We start from the raw sequence: 19,494 nt of genomic DNA, 5'->3' as shown, positions 1-19,494 counted from the left end.
GCAGCCAGCGGTGATGTCTGATGGGTTCAAACTCTCAGGAAATGCCCATGCCCCCCCTTTCCTGCAGTGGGTGGCTCAGGCTGCATTCTGCCTCCACCCTCCCCTGCCCCCTTGATGGCGTGACTGGTCGAGCCTTGGTCAATGGTCTGCTCCAGGTAGAGGATGTTCTAGGCTGATAGTGGGGAAAGGATTGGGCCGAGGGATGGAGTCATCTCCAAACATGTTGTTAGTTGCTGTTGAATCAATTCAGACCCATGGCAACCCCATAGGTGCAGACTAGAGCTGCTCCATAAGGGTTTCCAAGGCTGTCACCTTTCAGAAGGAGATCACCAGGCCTGTCTTCTGAGGCGCCCCTGGGTGGGTTTGAACCACCAATCTTTCAGCTAGTAATCGATCGCTTAACCATTTGCACCACGCAGCTCCAAACATAGAGGACTTTAATCAGGCTCTGCCATTTTGCAAGCTTCAGACCCTGGCTCAGCGCTAACCTCTTCGAGCCTCAGTTTCTAGATCTACGGAAAGGGCACTGGTATCTCAGTGTTCTCAGGATGCACACTTGAGCAGACAGGAGGCTTCCTGGTAGAGCAGGATCAATGGTGTGAAATCCAGGTGATCCGAAACCCTGAGCACTCCCTCCTGGGAGCCTTGAGTTCCCCCAGTTGCTGCTCATTTACATATCTGCTTTCCTGCTGAAGAACAAACAGTCCCCTTTCACTCTGGACACTGGGAGGCTCACCAGGTCCCGGTGCTCTTGGCTCAGCCTGGCCTCCTGGGTTGCCCCAGGGAAGCAGGCTCTCTCAGCTCTTTTCTTCCTGTGGGAAGGGAGCCTGGGAGTCAGCCCAGGCTCGGGGCCTTAACACCTAGGTGGGATAGGCCTGGGGCCCTGAGACCTAAGTGGTGTCATCCGACATCCCTATGGGGTGGACTGTTGGAATCCCACACCAGGCCCCTGGGGCCCCCTGGGTGTACAGACCCTTCCTATAGGGCCAAGCACCTGTCCTTGTCATTTCTATCTGTCTGTTCAACCCTTCCCCACTAGCTCTGTGCAGCCTGGAACCTTTTCACAGTGATAAGAATCACCCCAATTCCCTTTATTATGCTAAAGTATTTTACTCCTCAAATCTACCTAACCCTCACACCTCCATGTAAGGTAGGAATGACCTGCTTTTGCCCCAGAGGGAGAAAAGAACCTGCCCAAGCCCCACACCTGGGACTCACTCCCCCCACCCCTCCCACTCCTCAGCTTCCAGTGGGTACAAGGATTCTTGGCTAAATTTTGCTTTCCAGAGGCCATACCTAGTCATACCCCTTGAAGCAAGGGTGGGAAGTAGGTTGGCCCCGGAAGAGACAGAAGGTGGCAGAATCCTGGGTCTCCCAGATTGGTGGCTCAGGGTAAAGGGTCTAGATTTCCACAAAAAAAAAAAAAAAAATTTTTTTTCTTTTTGGGAGCAGGCATAGGGACTGTCCCTAAGGCACAGATGGGAAGCTGAGGTTTAGGGAAGGGGAGTGTAGAGGATGGAACTGGCTGAGCTCCTCCCCTTCCTCCCCAGAGTAAGAGGGCTTAAGTGGAGGGGAGAAGATGGGGCTCTTTGGGAATCTGGGTGCTGGTTTTGACTTAGCCACTGCTGGCTGCAGCTAAGCCCCCTCTCCCTGTTTCAGATTCCTTAGGGGTCCATGGGTGGCTAGCTCAGAGTACTCCAGCACCCCTTCTGGTCTCTGCTCAGGAATCTAGGGGGAGGGGGTGTCCAGGGGATCGCCCTGCCTCTCCAGAATCTGAGGGAGGCCAAGGCTGAGAAGAATGGGCTGGGGAAGGGATGGGCCATCGTTGCCAGACAGCAGGGAAGAGGTGGGGCAGTAGTGGATAAGAATCAGAGGGCCATAGGTCCTCAGGGAGGCTGTAGCGGAGGTGGGGCTCTTAGCTACCAAACAGGGTGAGAGGTGAGCCTGAGAGCAGGCTTCTAGGTGGCCTGGGGTGGGAGCTGGGCTGCTTCCAGGGTGGGATCCTGACTGGGTCAGCAGACTGGAACCTAGGGCGCAAGGAAGCTCTGTCACCTGGGGTGGGCGCGGGGGCACCTGGGCAGAGTGAGGGCAAGAGTGCGGAGAGAGAGGTCTCAGCTGTGGCCACAGCAGAAGCTCTGGTCTCTGTGTGTCACTCTATCTCCCCGCAGTCTGCGTCTCCATGTCTCTGTCTCTTTCTCTCTGTTTCTTTCCTTTTGCCCCCCTCTCTGTCACTCTATCTCTTCCCTTATCTCTCTCTGCCTCTCTTTCTCTCCACCCTCACTTCCCAACCCTGCTCCCTCCATCTTCCTGCAAGCACCTCTGAAGCCAGGGCATCTCTTGAGGTCCAGGATGGTGCTGAGGAGGCAGTTACACCAGACAAGCTCAGCCGAGGATGCTGGAGGCTGCCTTGGCTTGTGGCTCCTCCGCAATCCCGGAGGAAATAGGGGAGGCCTGGGGAAGGAGATCCCACGGGCTGTGCCCTGTGAGAGTCTCCACTATCATGGTCTTCCTTGTCTGGACACCGGGCACCCAGGGCTGGGTAAATGGCCATTGCCTTGCCTGGGAACCAGGGGCTTGAGCTCTGCCCACTCTGTGGGAGGCACGGCCCTTTACCCTGCCTCTGAGGGCCCAGCTTCCTGCTGGTGGTAGAAATGGATTTCTGGGGCTGTTCCTCCCTGAACTCAGTGCTGCCACAGGAAACCGCTGGCTGGGCTGGAGCCCAGGGTTGCACCCTGGGTGAGGTCTCCCTGGATACTGCTAGGGCAAAGGCAGAGACTTAGAGAGATGGTGGCAGAGCTGGGAAGGCACGGGGCAAAGGAGGGGAGGCTCAGAGGAACCCAGAGATAGGGGCATACCCTGAAGGGAAGAGACAAATGAGCAAGGATGGGGGCGGGGGTGGGGTGGGGTGAGGGGGTTGAGGCCCCAGGGAGCCTTGCCCTCTTCTCGTCTGGGCTGAGCTGCCTCTAGCTGGGCCTTAGTCAGGAAGACCCATTCTCTGCCTCCAAGCTCTTGGAATTAAAAAACCTGTCCCTCCACTGTTATCTTTTCTGTGTTTTCGCTCATGATTCATGAGAGGGAGAACGCTGTGCCTGTGTGTGCAGCACCTTGCCTTCACCTGGCCTCTCACTAAGCCCCGCCCCCAGCTGTCTGTCTCTCATTCTCTATCAAATACCCCTAATACCATAACAGCTCTCAGGCCTAGGGAGGTGCTAAGACCTACAGCCTTGAGAGACAGAAAGTATTTGCTCATTTTACAGATAAGGGAACTGAGGCTCAGAGCAGTAAAGTGACAGTAAAGGGTAGACAGAGCCAGGGTTTTAATCTAAGTCTGATGCCCACCCTGACCACTCAGGCCAAGATAATTAGGGCTGCCAGATAGTGCTCCATGAGGGTCTATGCAGGAGGGTATTCTGGGAAGGCTACCTGGAGGAGGTGGCATTTCAGCTGTCCTTTCTCCTTCCTGAGCCTGAGCTGGGGTTGAAGGGTCTGCTTGCTGCCATGTGGCGTCCCTGATTAGAGTTCCCTTCAGTCTCTTAGGGACCCTGGGCCAGAGGTAAACCCTTTGTTAGTTACTTGCCCCCAGTTGACCAGATTCTGGGATGAGCGTGAGGCCTGGACCCTGGTGCCCAGTGTTGCACAGAGTGTCTTTTGTGCGTTGGGTTCGGAGGCTAGGCTGCAAAACTGGACGAACCCAGGTTGGACCTTGTGGGGCTGTTTTAGTTACCAGGCATTTATAACTCTATTCTTGCAGGCAGCGCAGCTTGACAGTGGGGTACCTCACTGCCGGGCTTCAGCTCCCAGCTCCACCAGCCGTGTGATCTTGGGCAAGTCCATTTCACACCTGGAGTCTGGGTTTCTTCAACTATAAAATGAGGTTAAGAGTATTGCTTATTTCTTGGGGTTGTTCTAAGGATCACCTGAGTCATGGAGCATTTTGCACAACCTCCGGCAGGTAGTAACTGTGCAAACATTTAGCTTTTATAATTGTTAAATTAGAATTGTTCAATACTGGGAGCTCTGTCCTGAAGCCCCCGCATTTCCCTCAGAGGGAGAGCTAGAGGTCAGTGGAGCCACTCTACTGCTTTTTAAGTACGTTGGTGTGTATAACTGCTCATTTTCGTGTCTGTGCTCTGAAAATGGACACTTCCTGAGGCCAGGGATGGATTTGATTCCTCTAAGTCCTGTGTCCAGCTCGTGAACAGCTGGGGGAGGGTGTTCGGTGAAGTGCAGTGGGCAGTGGCAGATGGAAATGCTGAATAGAATGGTCACTTGGGGACCCTCAGGCCAGGCAGCCCTGCAAACCCTCTGGGTCCAAGGGCTGGTCTAGAGGTAGGGCATGTTGTCCCCGTCCAGGTCACCCCTGAGGGTTAGGCCTGGGCTCACATCCTGTACTGCCATCCACGGTGGCCACCTCTGTCATTGCTGGCTAGTGCAGGGCAAGTGTCCTGAAAGACGTGTGTTTGTTAAATCTGCAGACGCGGGCCCCACCTGGGATGCTCTGGTCACATGTGCCTGGGGCTGGGGCATTGTGACTTTAATTCCTGACTTCAGTGACTCCACCATGAGAATGCTGGGATGGTGGGAAGCAGTATCACAAAAGAGGAAGGATATTAGGCTCAGGCGTCAGAGTGTCCTGAGCTCAAAGCTCAGCTGGGCATGTGACCAGGGCAAGTGCCACCCTCTGCTGAGCCCCCATGATCCTGTTTGTAAAATGGGGGTGACAAACCACGTTCTCTACCTTGCGGGGTGGTGTCGGGTCAAATGAGGTCCTACTAGTGAATACCAGTCACATGGTGGGTGCTTCCATCACCATCAGTTTTTTTCTTAGTCCTCCTCTGCCTGGCCCCATTTAAATTCTTGAGTGATGGTGACTTTCATGGAGCAGTTTGTAGGAACTCCTTGTCCCACACCTCAAGGGGACAGCTTTTTTCCCTTCTATGTGACGAGGGGACACTTCACCGTCAGGTCTAAGTTTATGTGAGGCTCACAGCTGGGATTTGGCCACTAATTCTGCCTTCTTCCCTGAGGTCCACATTTTACAAATGAGGACACTGAAGCTCAGAGCAGGGAGGTGACTTGCCAATGGTCATACAGCTCTGAGAAATGGGAGTGGAATTTAAGTCTCTCTCAGTTCAAAGTCCATACCATGACCTGGTTCATTTTCTTCTCTCCTGCCATGGGGCGGGGACAGGATCCTCAGAAAGTGGTTGACTCCAGGAATCCATTTGGGAATCATCTGGTCCTGTTGTTGGGGCCCCTGAAATCTGGGGCTCTAAGGCATCGTCCCAGATTGTCCCTAAGTGTCTCCCTAATTTAGAGCTTCCCAGCCAGTGTGCCTGAATGGGTTGCAGGTATGTCGAGACAGTCATTTCCCCTGCCCTTGGGGACAGAGCCCTGGGCAGTCACAGTCCTGTCTGTCCACCTCAGTGTGCTGAACAAGTATGTATTCTTCTCTACATGTGCCATGATGTCAAACAAGTTGGAAAGCACTGAGTGTACTAACAATCCCCTCTCTGCCCCCCAAAATATACCCTGAACACACACATTCTCTAGAAGGAGGGACCTCAGTCTTCTCATCTGAGAAATAGGACTGAGCTAGATAATGTCAAAGGCCTTTCTAGCACTGTGATTCTGAGTGCGTGAGCTTTGGAACTCAGCACTGGGAGGGGCGTGGGCTGCATGGGGCCAAAGCAGCCTTTTAAGAAGGCCAAAAACAGTCAAGAAAGGGAACCTTGGAGAGGAAGAGTTCAGTGGTTATGACTCAGCCTCAACGTGCACCTTTGGCTGTGTGTGGGCCAGGTGGGGTAGCTGGAGAGCTCCAAGTGTCTGTTCTTCCCTACTCTGTACCCTTCCATCAAAGCAGCCCCTTTCTTCATGCTAAAGGCCTTCCAATCTCATTGCTTGAGTTTCAAAGCAAAGCCTTCCGGGAAGGACCTCATCAGCCAAGCTGAAGTAACACCCTGGCCAGGGTTGGTGGAGCTGATCTTTTCCTTCCTGACAGGAAGCAGAGAGTCAGGCTTTCAGGGAGCAAGGGTAGGATGGGGGGTTGGGCAGGCTTCACAAGCCACCTCACTCAATCTGGCAACAAGTGAGGAGAAAAGAGCTCTGGTCTCAAGTCAGACCTGAATTTTAATCCTGGTTTAGCCACTTACTTGTGTGGCCTTAGGCAAGTCACTGGGTCTCAGTTTCCTCATCTGTTAAAACTAAACCCCACTGGTGTCGAGTTGGTTCTGACTCGTAGCGACCTTATAGGACAGAGTAGAGCTGCCCCATAGGGTTCCCGAGGAGTGGCTGGTGAATTCGAACTGCCGACCTTTTGGTTAGCAACTGGATGCTTAACCACTGTGCCCCCAGGGCTTCCATCTGTTATAGAGGGATAACAATATCTCAGCTAGTGGGGTTTATATGTGATGAAGTGAGATACAGTGAGTAACGGCATGATGTAAACTGTAAAGTGCAACCACCCCTCTGCTGTAGTCTGGCCAGGAGAGGCTGGTGGCCTTTATTCCTCTTCTATCTGCAGCTTCCTTCTCCCATATATGAGGTGTCCATCCCAGCTCCCAGCTTCAGAGTGTTAAGGTCCTCAGGAGAATGGGAACCTGTCACACCAGCTCATGGAATCATGTGACAGGGATGTTCCTCACCAGGCCTCGAGTTCCATCTGTAAGATGAACAGGAGGCCGTTTGGTCTTGAAGATCCTGTGGTTCCTGGGAGGGTGTGATGTGGATGTGTTTCTCCCAGTCCGTGGTGGTGGTGGTGGTCGCTCACCTGAGTTGCTCTTTCATGCCATATCACAGTCCCCCAACAATTCTCACCTGTGGGTCCTATCAGTGTCCCCATGCTCGAAATAACTTTGGGGCTCAGAGAGGTTCCTAACTCACTTGCTCAAGGAGGAAGCAGGGCTAGGTTTCAAACCTGGGTCTTAAGGAAACTCAAGATCTAATCATGCTTTGGAGCCTCACAATTTTCCTGTTGCCCAGAGTAACTGCCTTTTTCTTTCTTTCTTTTTTGGTTTTAACAACAACAATAAAGGTAAGAAGTGCGATTAAAAAGATAGTGGGGAGGTCAAAAAGCCAGCTCCTGGAGTCAGTCAGGGTTTCAGGAAATACATCACCTGTGAAACGTGAAAACAAACACAGCCACATGTGACCAGCCTCTTTCAGGACAAAGTCCAGAGAACCAGAGAATAGGGTGGCCAGGAACCAGCATGCAGGTGGGGTTGCCTTCAGCTGGGCTGGCTTCCAGAGAACAGTTAGGCTAGCTCTTCTCACTTCACTTACTGCCAGAGCTGGCAGGCTGAGCTCCCACGGGATCGGGTGCCCGGCTCACCAAACTGGCTGGACAGTAGCTCGGCTCAGAGGGCAGAGGCCCCACCCATCAGAGGGCCTGCAGCCTTCCTTGAGAGGCCCAGCCAAAGCTCATATCTGGAGGCTAGATCAAGCCTCCAGAGGGCTTCTGGCTTTTGCCCAGGAAATCAACAACTTCTGGATAATAATAATCAGAATTGGTAGCATTTATTTGACACTTACTTTATCAAATACAGATACCGAACCAAACCCACTGCCATCGGGTCAATTCAGACTCATAGTGACCCTTTAGAACAGAGTAGAACCGCCCCATAGGGTTTCCGAGGCTGTACGGAAGCAGACTGCCACATCTCTCTCCAATGGAGCAGCTGGTAGGTTCGAACGCCTGACCTCTTGTTTAGCAGCCAAGCACTTTAACCACTGTACTACCAGGGGTCTGCTACAGATACTAACTCATTTAGTCCTCACCATGACCCTTTATTAAATCCATTTTGCAGCTGAGAAAACTGAGGAACAGCGGGTGTCCGAGGCCACACAGCTGATAAGATGTGGCGGCTTCGGCGTCTTTAGGCAGGGAGAGTTGGAGGAGTAGGCCAGGAGACCAGCGAGGCTGAGCCCTACTAGGCATTAACCTGATCGCAGTTTCTCTGCACTCCGTGAGGGTTGGGAGGGTTTAGTATTCCTGTTCACTGATAAGGAAGCAGCTCTGTTATGTGGCTAACACATGGCAGAGCCAGGGGTAGGGACCAAGGGCTGGCTGGCTGTGTGACTCTGAGTCCAGTGCTCCTGATACCTCTCCATGCAAAGGGCCCAGTGAGCAGGACATGGCAGCAGTGGGAGAGAGAAGAGCTCTGGACCAGGCATCTCCAAGTCCTCCACTGCCCGCCCAGCCCCAATCTTGCTGTGTAACCTGTGGAAGGTCTCATGCTCCCTGTGCCCCTCTGAAAAATGCAGCGGTCTCAGAGGTCCTCTCGTGCACAGTGCTCTTGCTCTGGGGTAAATAACCCAGGGGGAATGAACTTCCAGGTACACAGGGTGGAGCCAAGGCACAGGGAGCTTCATGCGTCACAGTTTTCCAGACAGCAGGGCACCGGGCAGTCTCCAGGTCAGGCCCTGCTGCACCAGGAAACCCAGGCTTGCCTGCGCCCCAGTTGGAGGCATAGGGACTGGGCCATGCTAGGGACAGGAACTATGGCAGGGTGTCTCAATGCAGCTGCACTTTAGAACTCCCTGGGGAGCTTCAAAAGACTCTGCTGCCCAGGTTGTACCCCTGACCAATGAAATCAGGATCTCTGGGGGTGCAGCCTGGGGGTGCAGCATTTTTTTTTTAGAGATCCCCAGGGAATTCCAATGTGAGGCCAAGCTTGGGGACATTGCTGGGTGAACAAGGCATTTAGGAGATGGGGGAAGCTAGAACCTCCTGTCCCCCCACTCCCAGTGGGCTGCCCAGGGTCAGTGGCCCCCTGAAACTATGACTACAGGATGCCTGTTTGTGCATGTGCGTCTTTCCAGGGAGAGGGTCCACAGCTTCTATCAGCTCTGCTGACCCAGAGGAGGTTAACATCCAGTCTTGGGGGAAGCAACCCTCTACCCTACCACCCCACCCAAACCACGTGATTTCTAAGGCCTGAAGCCTGCTATGGCAGAACCAAAGTTGGTTTGTCTTGGCTCTTCCATGACCTCTCCAGACCCCGTCTCCTTTCATTCTTCCTACAGCTACATATCAAGCACTTACTATGTACTAGGTGCTGTTCTAGGCTCTGGAATGGGGTGGGTGGGGTGAACAAGACAGGCACAGCCCCTGCCCTCAAGGAACCTGTGTTCTAATGGGGGATACAGGCACACCAGTGACAAGCTAGCTGGAGTGAGCCGTAATAAGGGCTGGGAAAGGACATGCAGGTGAAATGACAGAACCAGGTGTCAAACCTGGCTGCTCCTTAACCGTCGCAGGGGAAGCCCCGCCCCACACTAAGTATTCTGCTGACCTGGTTGGTGCAGGGCGGGCCTGGCACTGGCAATTTTTGATTCTAATGTGCAGCTAGAGTTGAGGCTCACTGTGAAGATCAGGTGTTCATGGGAAGCTCCTGGAGGAGGGAACTTGGCCTTCTGGGCTGAGGCCAGAAGAGAAGGAGCCAGCCAGCCAGGGCGCTTTGGGGGAGGAGTGCTGAGGCAGGAAAGGGCTCAGGGTACAGGGACATTAGGAAAGAGGGCAGAATGAGTGTGCATATAGGGGCTGGGGGAGGTGGTGAGTAAAAACAACAGAGGAGGGCAAAGCAGGCAGGGCCCCGCCAGCCACATAGGAGTCAGGATTTTATACATAGGCTAGGTCACCACTGGAGAGTTGCAAGGGCAGTTTGCATTTTGATAGAGCCCTCTTCCCTGTTGTGTGGATAAGGGATTGGTGAGGGCAGGAGTGAAACCTGTGACCAGCCGAGAAGCCGTGCTTGTTCAGGAGGAGGTGGCGGCACGAGGCCCAGAGAAGTGGTGGATTGGAGATCCATTTTGGCTGTGTTGGGTGAGGAAGAGGGAGGCCCAAGTGTGGCTCTTAGGTGTTTGGCCTAAGCCATTTGGCTAAGTCAGGTCCAGGGCCACTGACTCCTCAATCTCTGATCCCTACAGCACTTAGAGCCCTGGAATGCCAGGCCAGGAGGGACCTTCAAGAGCCTTTGGTTTGGTGTTTCCTAAGATGTGTTCCACAGGGTGTTAATAGTTATTAAGTGGAAAATGGTTTCCCAGTAAGTTTGGAAACAATGGATCAGGACATCTCAGAGACTTTAATGGTCTCATGTGAGGCGGCTTTTGAGGAGAGGAGAATTGGTGCTCCACAAACTTGGTGACAGCAAAGCGTTTTGTTTCTAATAGTGTGTCTCCTGGGACTCGTGTTCTGAGGAACCGCTCCGGAAAACGCAGCGCTGGTCCAAGCCCGTCATTTGACAGGTGAGGAGGCAGGCCCAGGGAGGGCAGTCACCTGTGCTAGTCACCAACACCTGTCCTGTCAGAGCTGGGGCTACTGATTCTGGGCCAGGAGGTGCTGTGGCCCCTGCCCTACTCGGTTTCCCACGGCTACTTGGGAACTATAGGGTTCTCATATCAGGGTGCGAGGGCTCCTTCTCCATGCTCGGGTGCAGGTCAAACCAAGCCTCCTACTCCTCAGTTGCAAGCTCACAGGGGGATCCAACACAGAGATGGGGTTCTCTTGAAGAGACCAGGCCCTCCCCCAACCCCCCTACCTCCTGTACCCAGGGGGTCAGAGGAAAGATGTGGGAGGCTTGGCAGTGGGTCCTGGCATTCAGAGCTCACTCAGGGTACTCAGCCTATACATCCCACTCCACCACCCCTTGGCTGAGGACAGAAGAGGCCTGAAAATAGAACCTCATCCAATTCCGAGGCAGTAAATCTCAGACTCCCTTCAGATGGCTAATCAGTTGAAAGTCCTGGTGTTCTTTGTGGAAGTCCTTCCCTCCCTCCCCCTTACATTTCTCCTTTCTTCTACCCACCCATCCACTCATTTATCCACCCACCCATCCATCCACTCACTCATCATTCACCCCTCTGTCGTCCCCTTCATCCATCCATCCATCCATCCATCCATCCATCCATCCATCCATCCATCCATCATCCATCCCTCCACCCAATCCTCCAACTACCCACTCATCTACCGTCTACCCATCCGTCCATCCGTCCGTCCGTCTGTCCGTCCATCCAATCTTTCATTCAACAACATTCGTTGGGAGCCTACTTTATTCTCATAAACAACACATAGTCCCTCTTCTCGAGGTGTCACAGTCCACAGGGGAGATGGAAAAGTAAATAGAAATTTACAGTATAGCACATCGAGTTAGAACTGTAAGTGCCATTTGTTAAACGCCTACCATGGGCCAGGCATTTTACCCACATTATTTAATTTAATGCTTGGACCAATCTGCAAAATAGGTTTTATCTTCCTCATTTTACAGATGAGAAAAGTGAGGCTCACAGAGGTCAAACCATCTGTCTATAGTCACACAGCTAGGAGATGGTGGAGCAGAATTCAAACCCAGTCAGTCTGACGCTAGAGCCTGTGCTGGGAGCGGCTCCAGTATCCAATACTATCAGAAGGAAGCAGAGGAGTCCCTCTAACAACATATGTGCATATAGGTGGTTTCCTGGAGGAGGCGGTATCTGAGCTGAGTGTTGAAGGATAAGTAGAAATTAGTAAAATATTAGTATGATAATTTCATTGTACAAACAGATTTAGCATGAATTTATATATTTGGTCAGTTTAAGTTGTAGTTGCCTAGAAATGGCCAATTTACCAGCTGTAAAGTATAATATAAAGTCAGTGCCTCCATCCCTGTTGCTCACACAGCTAGCAGTGACTGTTCTGGAATTTTCCAAAAAGATGTGTTTGCATCTCACTCCCAGATTTTGTTGGCTATCAGCCAGGGCTTCAAACCAGTTTGGTCTGGTTCAACCCCCTGCTGAGAATTTTTGTCTCTAACAAGTTCCCTGCTGAGAATCTGCATTCCTAACAAGCCCCCCACACCCCCCGATGCTCCTCCACTGCCCACCCCCCAAGTTATATATAAGAATCCCCTGGGGATAGCAAAGCCCTACTGTGAGCATAGTCAAGCAGGAAAGCATGGGCGGACCTTCCAATGTTCACAGAAAATGTGATCAAGGAAGCATAATGTTGAAGGACATTCTTTTTGCTGAATTTCTTCTGCAAGTGTAAAGCTCACCTCTCACCCGTTCCACGAGTCCTGAGCCAACTGATGATGATGATAAAGATGCTAACCGCAGCAGCTCCCACTCACTGCATCCTGACTGGCTGGGCGCTGCATTATTTCATTCACATGACCTCACTTTCTCTGCCTAACAGTGGATGCAATTAGGAGTCCCATTCCACAGATGAGGAGAGTGAGGCCCAGGAAGTTCTTCGCCCACATCCGGGCTTTGGCAGAGGCCAAGTCTGAGCCGACAGGCAGGGATCCTATGTCTTCTCTCTCCTAATGAAGTGCCTTCAACTCCTGCAATCCCAACTCGCTGATTCTTCTCTCCCTCAAGGTCCCAAGTTAAGGGGGGTCCTGGCCTTCACTGCAGCCTGCCTCTTACAGATAGCTATGTGCACACCGTTTGATCCCCTACACCAGGGGCCAGCAAATGTTTTCTGTAATGGGTCAGATACAAATGTTTTAGGCTTTAAGGGCCATTCAGTCACTGTTGCAGTTCCTTGCCTCTGCCGATGTGGGGCATTGGCAGCCATAAACCACCAGCTATGAGTCAATTCTGACTCATGGTGACCCCTGGTGTGTCAGAGTAGAACTGTGCTCCATGGGGTTTTCAATGGCTGGTTTTTCAGAAACAGATCTCCAGGCCTTTCTTCCAAGGCACCTCTGGGTGGACTCCAACCTCCAGCCTTTCATTTAGCAGCCAAGCATGTTACTATTTGCACCACCCAGGTATAGCAGCTATGTTGTTAAGTGCCATCGAGTCGATTTCAACTAATAATGACCCCATGTGACAGAGTAGAACTGCCCTCATAGGGTTTTCTAGACTGTAATCTTTATGGGAGCAGATAATCAGGTCTTTCTCCCGCAGAGCCACCGGGTGGGTTCGAACCACCAACCTTTTGTTAGCAGCTGAGCACTTAACTGCTGCACCACCCAGGCTCCTAATAGCACTTATAGGTAATACCTAAACCAGTAGATGTGGCTGTGTTCTGATACAGCCTTATTTATGAACATTCAAATTTGAATTTCATGTAATTTTCATGTGTTACAAAATCTCCCTTTGATTTTTTTCCCAACTATTTAAAAATGTAAAAGCCATTCCTAGCTCGCAGGTGGTACAAAAAACAGACAGTGTGCCGATTTGGCACATGGGCCATAGTTTGTCAACCCCTGCTCTACTCCAACCCTTATTCCTGGCTCGTGGATGAGGACACGGAGGCTCAGACCCCTTCGCTGCAAGGGCAGAGCTGGACTATAACCCTGGGCCCTCTGAATCCAACTTTGGGGTTGGTGGTGGTTGTTGGTGCCTTGTTGCTGATGCCACACCCCACCACCAGTAGTCAGAGTGTGCTCTCAGCCTAGAACTGACCCCTGCCACTTGTGGGATCACCTGTCTTCTACAGACTGTGGACAAAGTTGTTCATTCCCCACTCCCTGTGGACACCAGGCAGGAATGTCTGCACTTGCAGGGAGAAAGGCTTTGTATCTGGGTCTGAAGGTGTTCTGGAGCCACCCACCCAGGCTCAGGTTCCCAGGACCTACTCCTTCCTCAGGCCATTCCCAGGTAGCCTCTGGGCTCATCCCGACTGGCTGAATTTCCTGCCAGTCCTGGGGCTGCCCAGGTCCTGTTTCAGCCTCTGAACTCACCCACCTGCCTCCAGTGTGGGATGGAGAGGCTCGGGTGGGGTGGACCTAAGGGCCAGGGCTCTGGGACCTGACAGCCGTGGCTTCTGGTCCTTGCTGTTACACTGGTAGGTGACCTTGGGCCACTTCCTTCACCCCTCGGTGCCTCCATTTGCTCGTAGAGTGCTGAAGGGCTTAGCCCAGTGCCTGGTACGATTTGTACGGGTGACATAGAGTCTGGGATATCCGGGGAGTAAAAAAAAAAAAAAATTTTTTTTTTTTTTTTTACCAGCCCAGCAGCCACTGCCTCAGGCCTGGCTTTGACCCCATCTAAGCTGCAACATTGGCAGTGAAGTTTCCTGGCCTCTTTGTTGCTCACCAAACCAGAACTCCTTTGAGCAGTCAGCTTGGTCTCACACTTAGCCTGGCAAAGCAACCCCAGACACACCCAGAGATCCCTCTGTAAAGTCTTGCCCACTCCCTGGGAGGCAGCACTTCACAGTGGAAAGATCCTGGGCTCTGGAGTGCAACTGGGCTGAAACCCAGCAACACATACAGCTGTGTGACCCTGGGCAAGTTACTTAACCTCTTTGGGCCCCGGCTTCCCCAGGGATAGGAATACCCATTTTTTAATGGGCTGATAAGGAGCCCTGATGGCACAATGGCTAAGTGCTTCGCTGCTAACTGAAAGGTTGGCGGTTTGAACCCACACAGTGGCTCCATGGGAAAAAGTCCTGGCAGTCTATTACAGCCTAGAAAATCCTATGGGGCAGCTCTACTTTGTCACACATGGGGTCACCAGGAGTCTAAATCAATTCTACTGCATCTAACAGCAATGGGCTGGTTGTGAGGGTTAAAGAGAAAAGATATGCAAACGGCCAGGACACAGTAGGTGCTCATAAAACCCATTGCTGTGGAGTCAATTACAACTCAGAGCCACCCTGTAGGACGGGGTAGAACTATCCTATAGGGTTTCCAAGACTATAATATTTACAGAAGCAGACTGCCCCATCTTTCTCCAGCAGAGTGGCTGGTGGGTTTGAACTACGAACCTTTCGGTTAGCAGTGGAGGGCTTAATACTGTGCCACTGGGATACCTTAGGTGCTCATAGCCGGTGCTGTTCACTGGCAGCCACTCCTTCTCCCTCAGCTGACCCAGTATTTTCTTTCTAAAAACTGCCCCTTTCTGAATGCCCCATCCCCTACGAGGTGGCTGAGGACACCCAGCCTAACCCCAGGATGTGTGAGCCGGGAAGTGTAGAAATCCCCTGGATTTTAGAAATCTCTGGAAGTGTGCAAGAGAGGGGGCCTGACGCAGAATTGCCAAAGGACGGTTTCCACACTTCTCCAATTTCACAGAGAAGGCAAAAGGCACCCTGCTCATGCGGCTGGCCGCTGGAGCTCATTTAGTTGCATTCTTCTGGTGGAGCCATGATTTATCTACAGGCTGCTTGGGGGCTGAGGCTGGGCGGGCCGTGGCTTTCACTGGGTGGAGACCCAGCCAGGCTGAAACAAAGCAGGTCGGTGTAGGAAAGACAAACACGCCCGGCTCTGTGAGTCTTTCCTCTCTCCCTGTTGTGTTCTGCACAAGTTTACGATGTGCCTGTGGTATGTCAGGCGCTGTGTGTTTGGGGGGGTGGGGGGCAGACTCGAGAAACAATAGCTTTCCTTTATGTGGCATGTCCTGGGGTGGGCCTCACCCGAGCCAGCCTGAGTTTGGGGATTTCGGATCTGTGGCTCTCCTGTCATGGGGTTCCTTATTTTTTCCTCTCCAGCTCTGGGGGAGGTCCCTGGGAGAGTTGCCAAGGCTGAACTTCTCCCTCCTGAGTCACTACTGTTTCTGCTGTTCCCAGACCCTTGTCTTGGACCCTGGGAAACACAAAGGGCCATTTAGTCTAATCACTCCCATGTAGCACTTTAATCCCCCCTAAGTATTTATTCAGACTTTGTTTCCATACCCCTTGTGACAGGGAGCTCATTACCACCCAGGCAGCCTTAGCCTTCTTCGGACAGCTTTGCTTCATCTTTATCCTGTATCTGACCCCCAAGAAGGCAGCTAAAGAAAGCCTTCTCTAACAGAGCTATCAGAAAGCTGAAATGGACTCCTTGAGAAGAAGTAGTGACATTTCCCATCCCCCTTCTCTGCTATAAAGTAGAAACTGAGTTCCTACTTTGACAAGGGTGGTAGAGAGAAGATTGCTAGCAGGAGGTCAATTTTGAGATCTTGTCCAGCCCTGAATTCTCATCTGGCCAGAGAAAGGTGGACAGATGAGCACATAGGGGAGCTTTGCAGGACTTTAGGACTGCCTTTCAGCCCTTGAAGGAGCCCTGGTGGCACAGTGGTGAAATGCCCAGCTGTTAACCAAAAGGTTGGCGGTTCGATCCCACCAGCCACTGGGTGGAGAAAGATGTAGTTGTCTGCTTCTGTAAAGATTTACAGCCTTAGAAACCCTATGGGGCAATTCTACTCTGTCCTTTAGGATCACTATGAGTTAGAATCAACTCGACAGCAATGGGTTCAGCCCTTGGTGAAGGAGGAAGATTGGAGGCCCATGCCTTGGGCCCTGGTTCCCTTCTGCTCTGTGACCTGCCTATCTCCCTCCCCCTCCATAGGGCAGTGGCAACCTGACGGAGCCTGGTGCTCCCACAAGCGTGGCTCTGCCCAGGCAGCTGTCCCAGGCCAGCTGTCCGGGCCCAGGTGTGCGGAGCTGGCTCCCCTTGTCCTACAGGGCCTGCAGCTGATGACTGTTATTCCTTGGTTGTCTGGTCTCAGTTTCCAGCTCTCCTCGTCCTCCTCCCCGCGCCTGGATCCTCTGGGGTGGGGGGCATGGCATGTCCAACCATGGCTTATCTCGTATCTGAAGTAGAAGTTATGTCACCCAGGGTCACTGAAAAATTGGAAACAGCCTGTGTGTCCAGTCTTAGAGTATTAGATAAATGCTGTGTGGTGTAGCTCTATATGGGACTTTAACCTGGGTCCTTAGAGTTCCTGAATGGGCTTCATGGGATCTGTGAATCCCCAGAAATTATTTGTAAAATGTTACCTATATGTACATTTCTGGAGGAGTCTGTATCCGCCCAAATGTTAGTAACAGTGATTAATAGGATGGACTCCTATGCAACATGTAAAATTATGGTATAAAAAGACATTTTATCAGCACACAAAACCATTGCCATCAAATCGATTCCAACTCATAGTGACCATACAGGACAGAGTAGAGCTGCCCTATAGGGCTTCCAAGGCTATAATCTTTACGGAAGCAGATTGCCACATCTTTCTCCCACAGTGTAGCTGGTGGGTTCAAACCCCTGACCTTTCAGTTAGCAGCCGAGCACTTAAGCACTGTGCCACCAGGGCCCCTTCACCAGTGTACAGAGATTTTCCTAATATATTGTAGAGTGGAAAAAGCAGGCTACAAAACACTCTACACAGTGTGTACGCGGCTTCCTTTAAAACCATTTGTTATACACACATGCACGCGCACACACACACAGAGGATGTATAGCTACGAAAATTACGAAAGTTTGCATCTCTGAGGTAGATGAGGTGATGGGTAATTTTTGTTTTATTTGTGTTTCTGTATTTGTTGAATGTAATAAGAAGGCTGGGGCAGGGGCCCTCGGCCCATTTTCTGAGAAATTCGGAGCTCTCGTGCTTGGTCCGGCAGCCCCTGCCCTTAGGCCCCACTGGAAGTCCATGAGCCTGTGGAACAAGCCACAGGTGTCACCTCAGTCTTGTCTGTCATTCACTAACTTCCTAACTTCCTTGTCTCCTGACTCGGACCAGAGCCCAGTTGGGTGAGTCTCAGAGCCCGGGTTGCGGAGGGGATGGTCTCCCTACATAATTTTCCTCCAACCCCAGGTCTGGTGGGGTGGCTGAGCCTGGACCGTACTAGGCAAGCATCAAGCCGACTGCTTGGAGGACCTCACTTCCTAGCTGTGTAACTTTGGGCCCACCATCTAACCTCTCTGGGCCTCAGTGCCTTGTAAATGGGAACAATGTTAGCACCTACCTTGTGGGGCTGTTGTGAGGGTGGACTGAGATGATTTGGGGCTGGCGGATGATGGATGCCCTCCCCTCTGCCTTCCCGGGCCCAGTCCCACGCCGCACTGACACTGAACCTACCTGCCTTCTTCTTCTCCCCAGGGAGCTCCAGGACCAGCAGGATGGGATCAGCCTGTATCAAAGTCACCAAATACTTTCTCTTCCTCTTCAACTTACTCTTCTTTGTAAGTATGACCAGCTCTGCCCCGACCACCCCAACAAAACTCTCCACCCAGGGGCATCACAGCCCGAAACCCTCAAATGTCCGGGCCGTGGGGGCAGGTGGTTAGGGTGTGGCTGGTGGGGCTGAGGACAGACCTTAGGATTGGATGGGGGTAGTGAGGAGATTCCAGAAGTTCCCACCTGGCTCTTTGGCAATGAAATGGGTTCCTCCCCTGGCCTTCCCCTCCCCTGGAGCACCAACGCCTGGGCTGGGCTGGGAAGGGCTGGAGGCGGTGTGGGGAGAGGAGAGCCCCTTGGGGGATCCCCCCAACTCATCAGCAGGAAGTTGTTGGGAAGAACCTCCTGGCATCTCCGAGAGATTCTGGAATCTCTCTGGTCCTGTCCAGATCCCCCCACTTTCCTCCCCCACCTCTGAACTTACCTGTTTCAGTTCTGACTCTCATCTGCCTCACAACATCCCTCCCTGCTTTGTGGGGAGGGACTCTGCCCGAGCTCTGATAGAGTGGGCAAGAGGAGGCTAGGCTCCAGGCCAGATGGGGTTCAGGGGAGCTCTTAGGGGGACACATTCCGTCTTCCCCAGACCCACCCTGGTAGGGCTCACTAGGGTCTCCCAAACTATGAGGCCATCCAGATGTCAGCTCCATAGCACATCTGGAGCTGGTTTTCCTGGGGCCTAGGTTTTCCTCTCTGGCCTGGCACCAACTGACTCCTGCTGCTTGGAGCTGCCAGGATGGTGTGTGTGTGGTGTGTGTGTGTGTAAGAGAGTGGGACAGACAGAGGCGGGAGGACTGGTCTTCATAGCCCCAGTGGTGTTGGGTGGTGGCCTCTCGTTACACGCACCCTGTGGCATCTCCGTGTCACTGGCTCACCCTATGCTGTTAAAAAAGCAGGTTATTCCATAGGGTGTTTATTATGACCCAATTCTATTTTAAAAAATTTTACACATCCATGACTATTTTTCGAGAGAAGAAAATACCCCAGGATGTTAGTACTGGGATTCCTGGGAGCTTTTATTCTTTGTGTCTCTGTATGTTCCCAATTTTCTACAATAGACATGAATTGCTTGTGAGATAACAGTTTTGAAATATAGGTTACATAGGATTAGAGAAAGTTCGGGAAATAAAGATCATCCTCACAGCCTCTCCCACCCCCAAACTTTAACCCAGCACGTAGATACTTACAGGTGTGTTCATGGGCTGTGCTGAGCCTGTACTGTGACTGGCCTTCCACAGGCCACGGCCAGGCCTGGAACCCACCCCAGGCAGGGCCTGGGCACTGGGACTTCTCCAGCCTGGTGGTCAAGCCCCTCTGGGATGGCCCAGGCCTCTGGGAAGCAGCTGCTCAGGCAGCCAGAGCCAGGCTTCTCCTGATAGGCCCTTGGCTCCGCAGCCAAGGCCCGGCTTAAAGGGCCAGCCACTAGGATGCGGGGGTGGGGGCCCCATAGCTCCATCCTGGGGGTTTAAGGACTGGAAAGAAGGGTTGGGCTAGGTGTCTAGGAGGCAGAGGTCTTTGGGTTCAGGGTCTAAGAGCCTGGATCCTCCCCCTCCCCCCATGCAGAGGAGAGGCCAAGACCTTTTGGAGAAAAGGAGAAGGTTGATGGTTTTGGCCAGGTGTCCCTTCCTG

At 52.4% G+C, this 19,494-nt stretch overlaps 1 protein-coding gene across 2 annotated transcripts in view; it reads left to right on the top strand.

Annotated features, from left to right (window-relative positions):
- CD82 (CD82 molecule) overlaps nt 1-19,494 on the top strand; it is a 54,939-nt gene that overhangs the window by 12,408 nt on the left and 23,037 nt on the right. The window contains exons 2-3 of one of the 2 annotated variants that reach the window (XM_023550694.2): nt 10,171-10,245; nt 17,791-17,873. In XM_023550694.2, coding sequence (XP_023406462.2) covers nt 17,811-17,873 — 63 coding nt within the window. In that variant the 5' untranslated portion in view covers nt 10,171-10,245; nt 17,791-17,810. The remainder of the gene's footprint in view (nt 1-10,170; nt 10,246-17,790; nt 17,874-19,494) is intronic. The other variant, XM_064288256.1, reaches the window with a different exon arrangement.

Source organism: Loxodonta africana, chromosome 7 (genome assembly GCF_030014295.1).
Source record: "Loxodonta africana isolate mLoxAfr1 chromosome 7, mLoxAfr1.hap2, whole genome shotgun sequence".
Taxonomy (NCBI): domain Eukaryota; kingdom Metazoa; phylum Chordata; class Mammalia; order Proboscidea; family Elephantidae; genus Loxodonta; species Loxodonta africana.
This window is presented reverse-complemented; position numbering and strand designations above follow the sequence as displayed.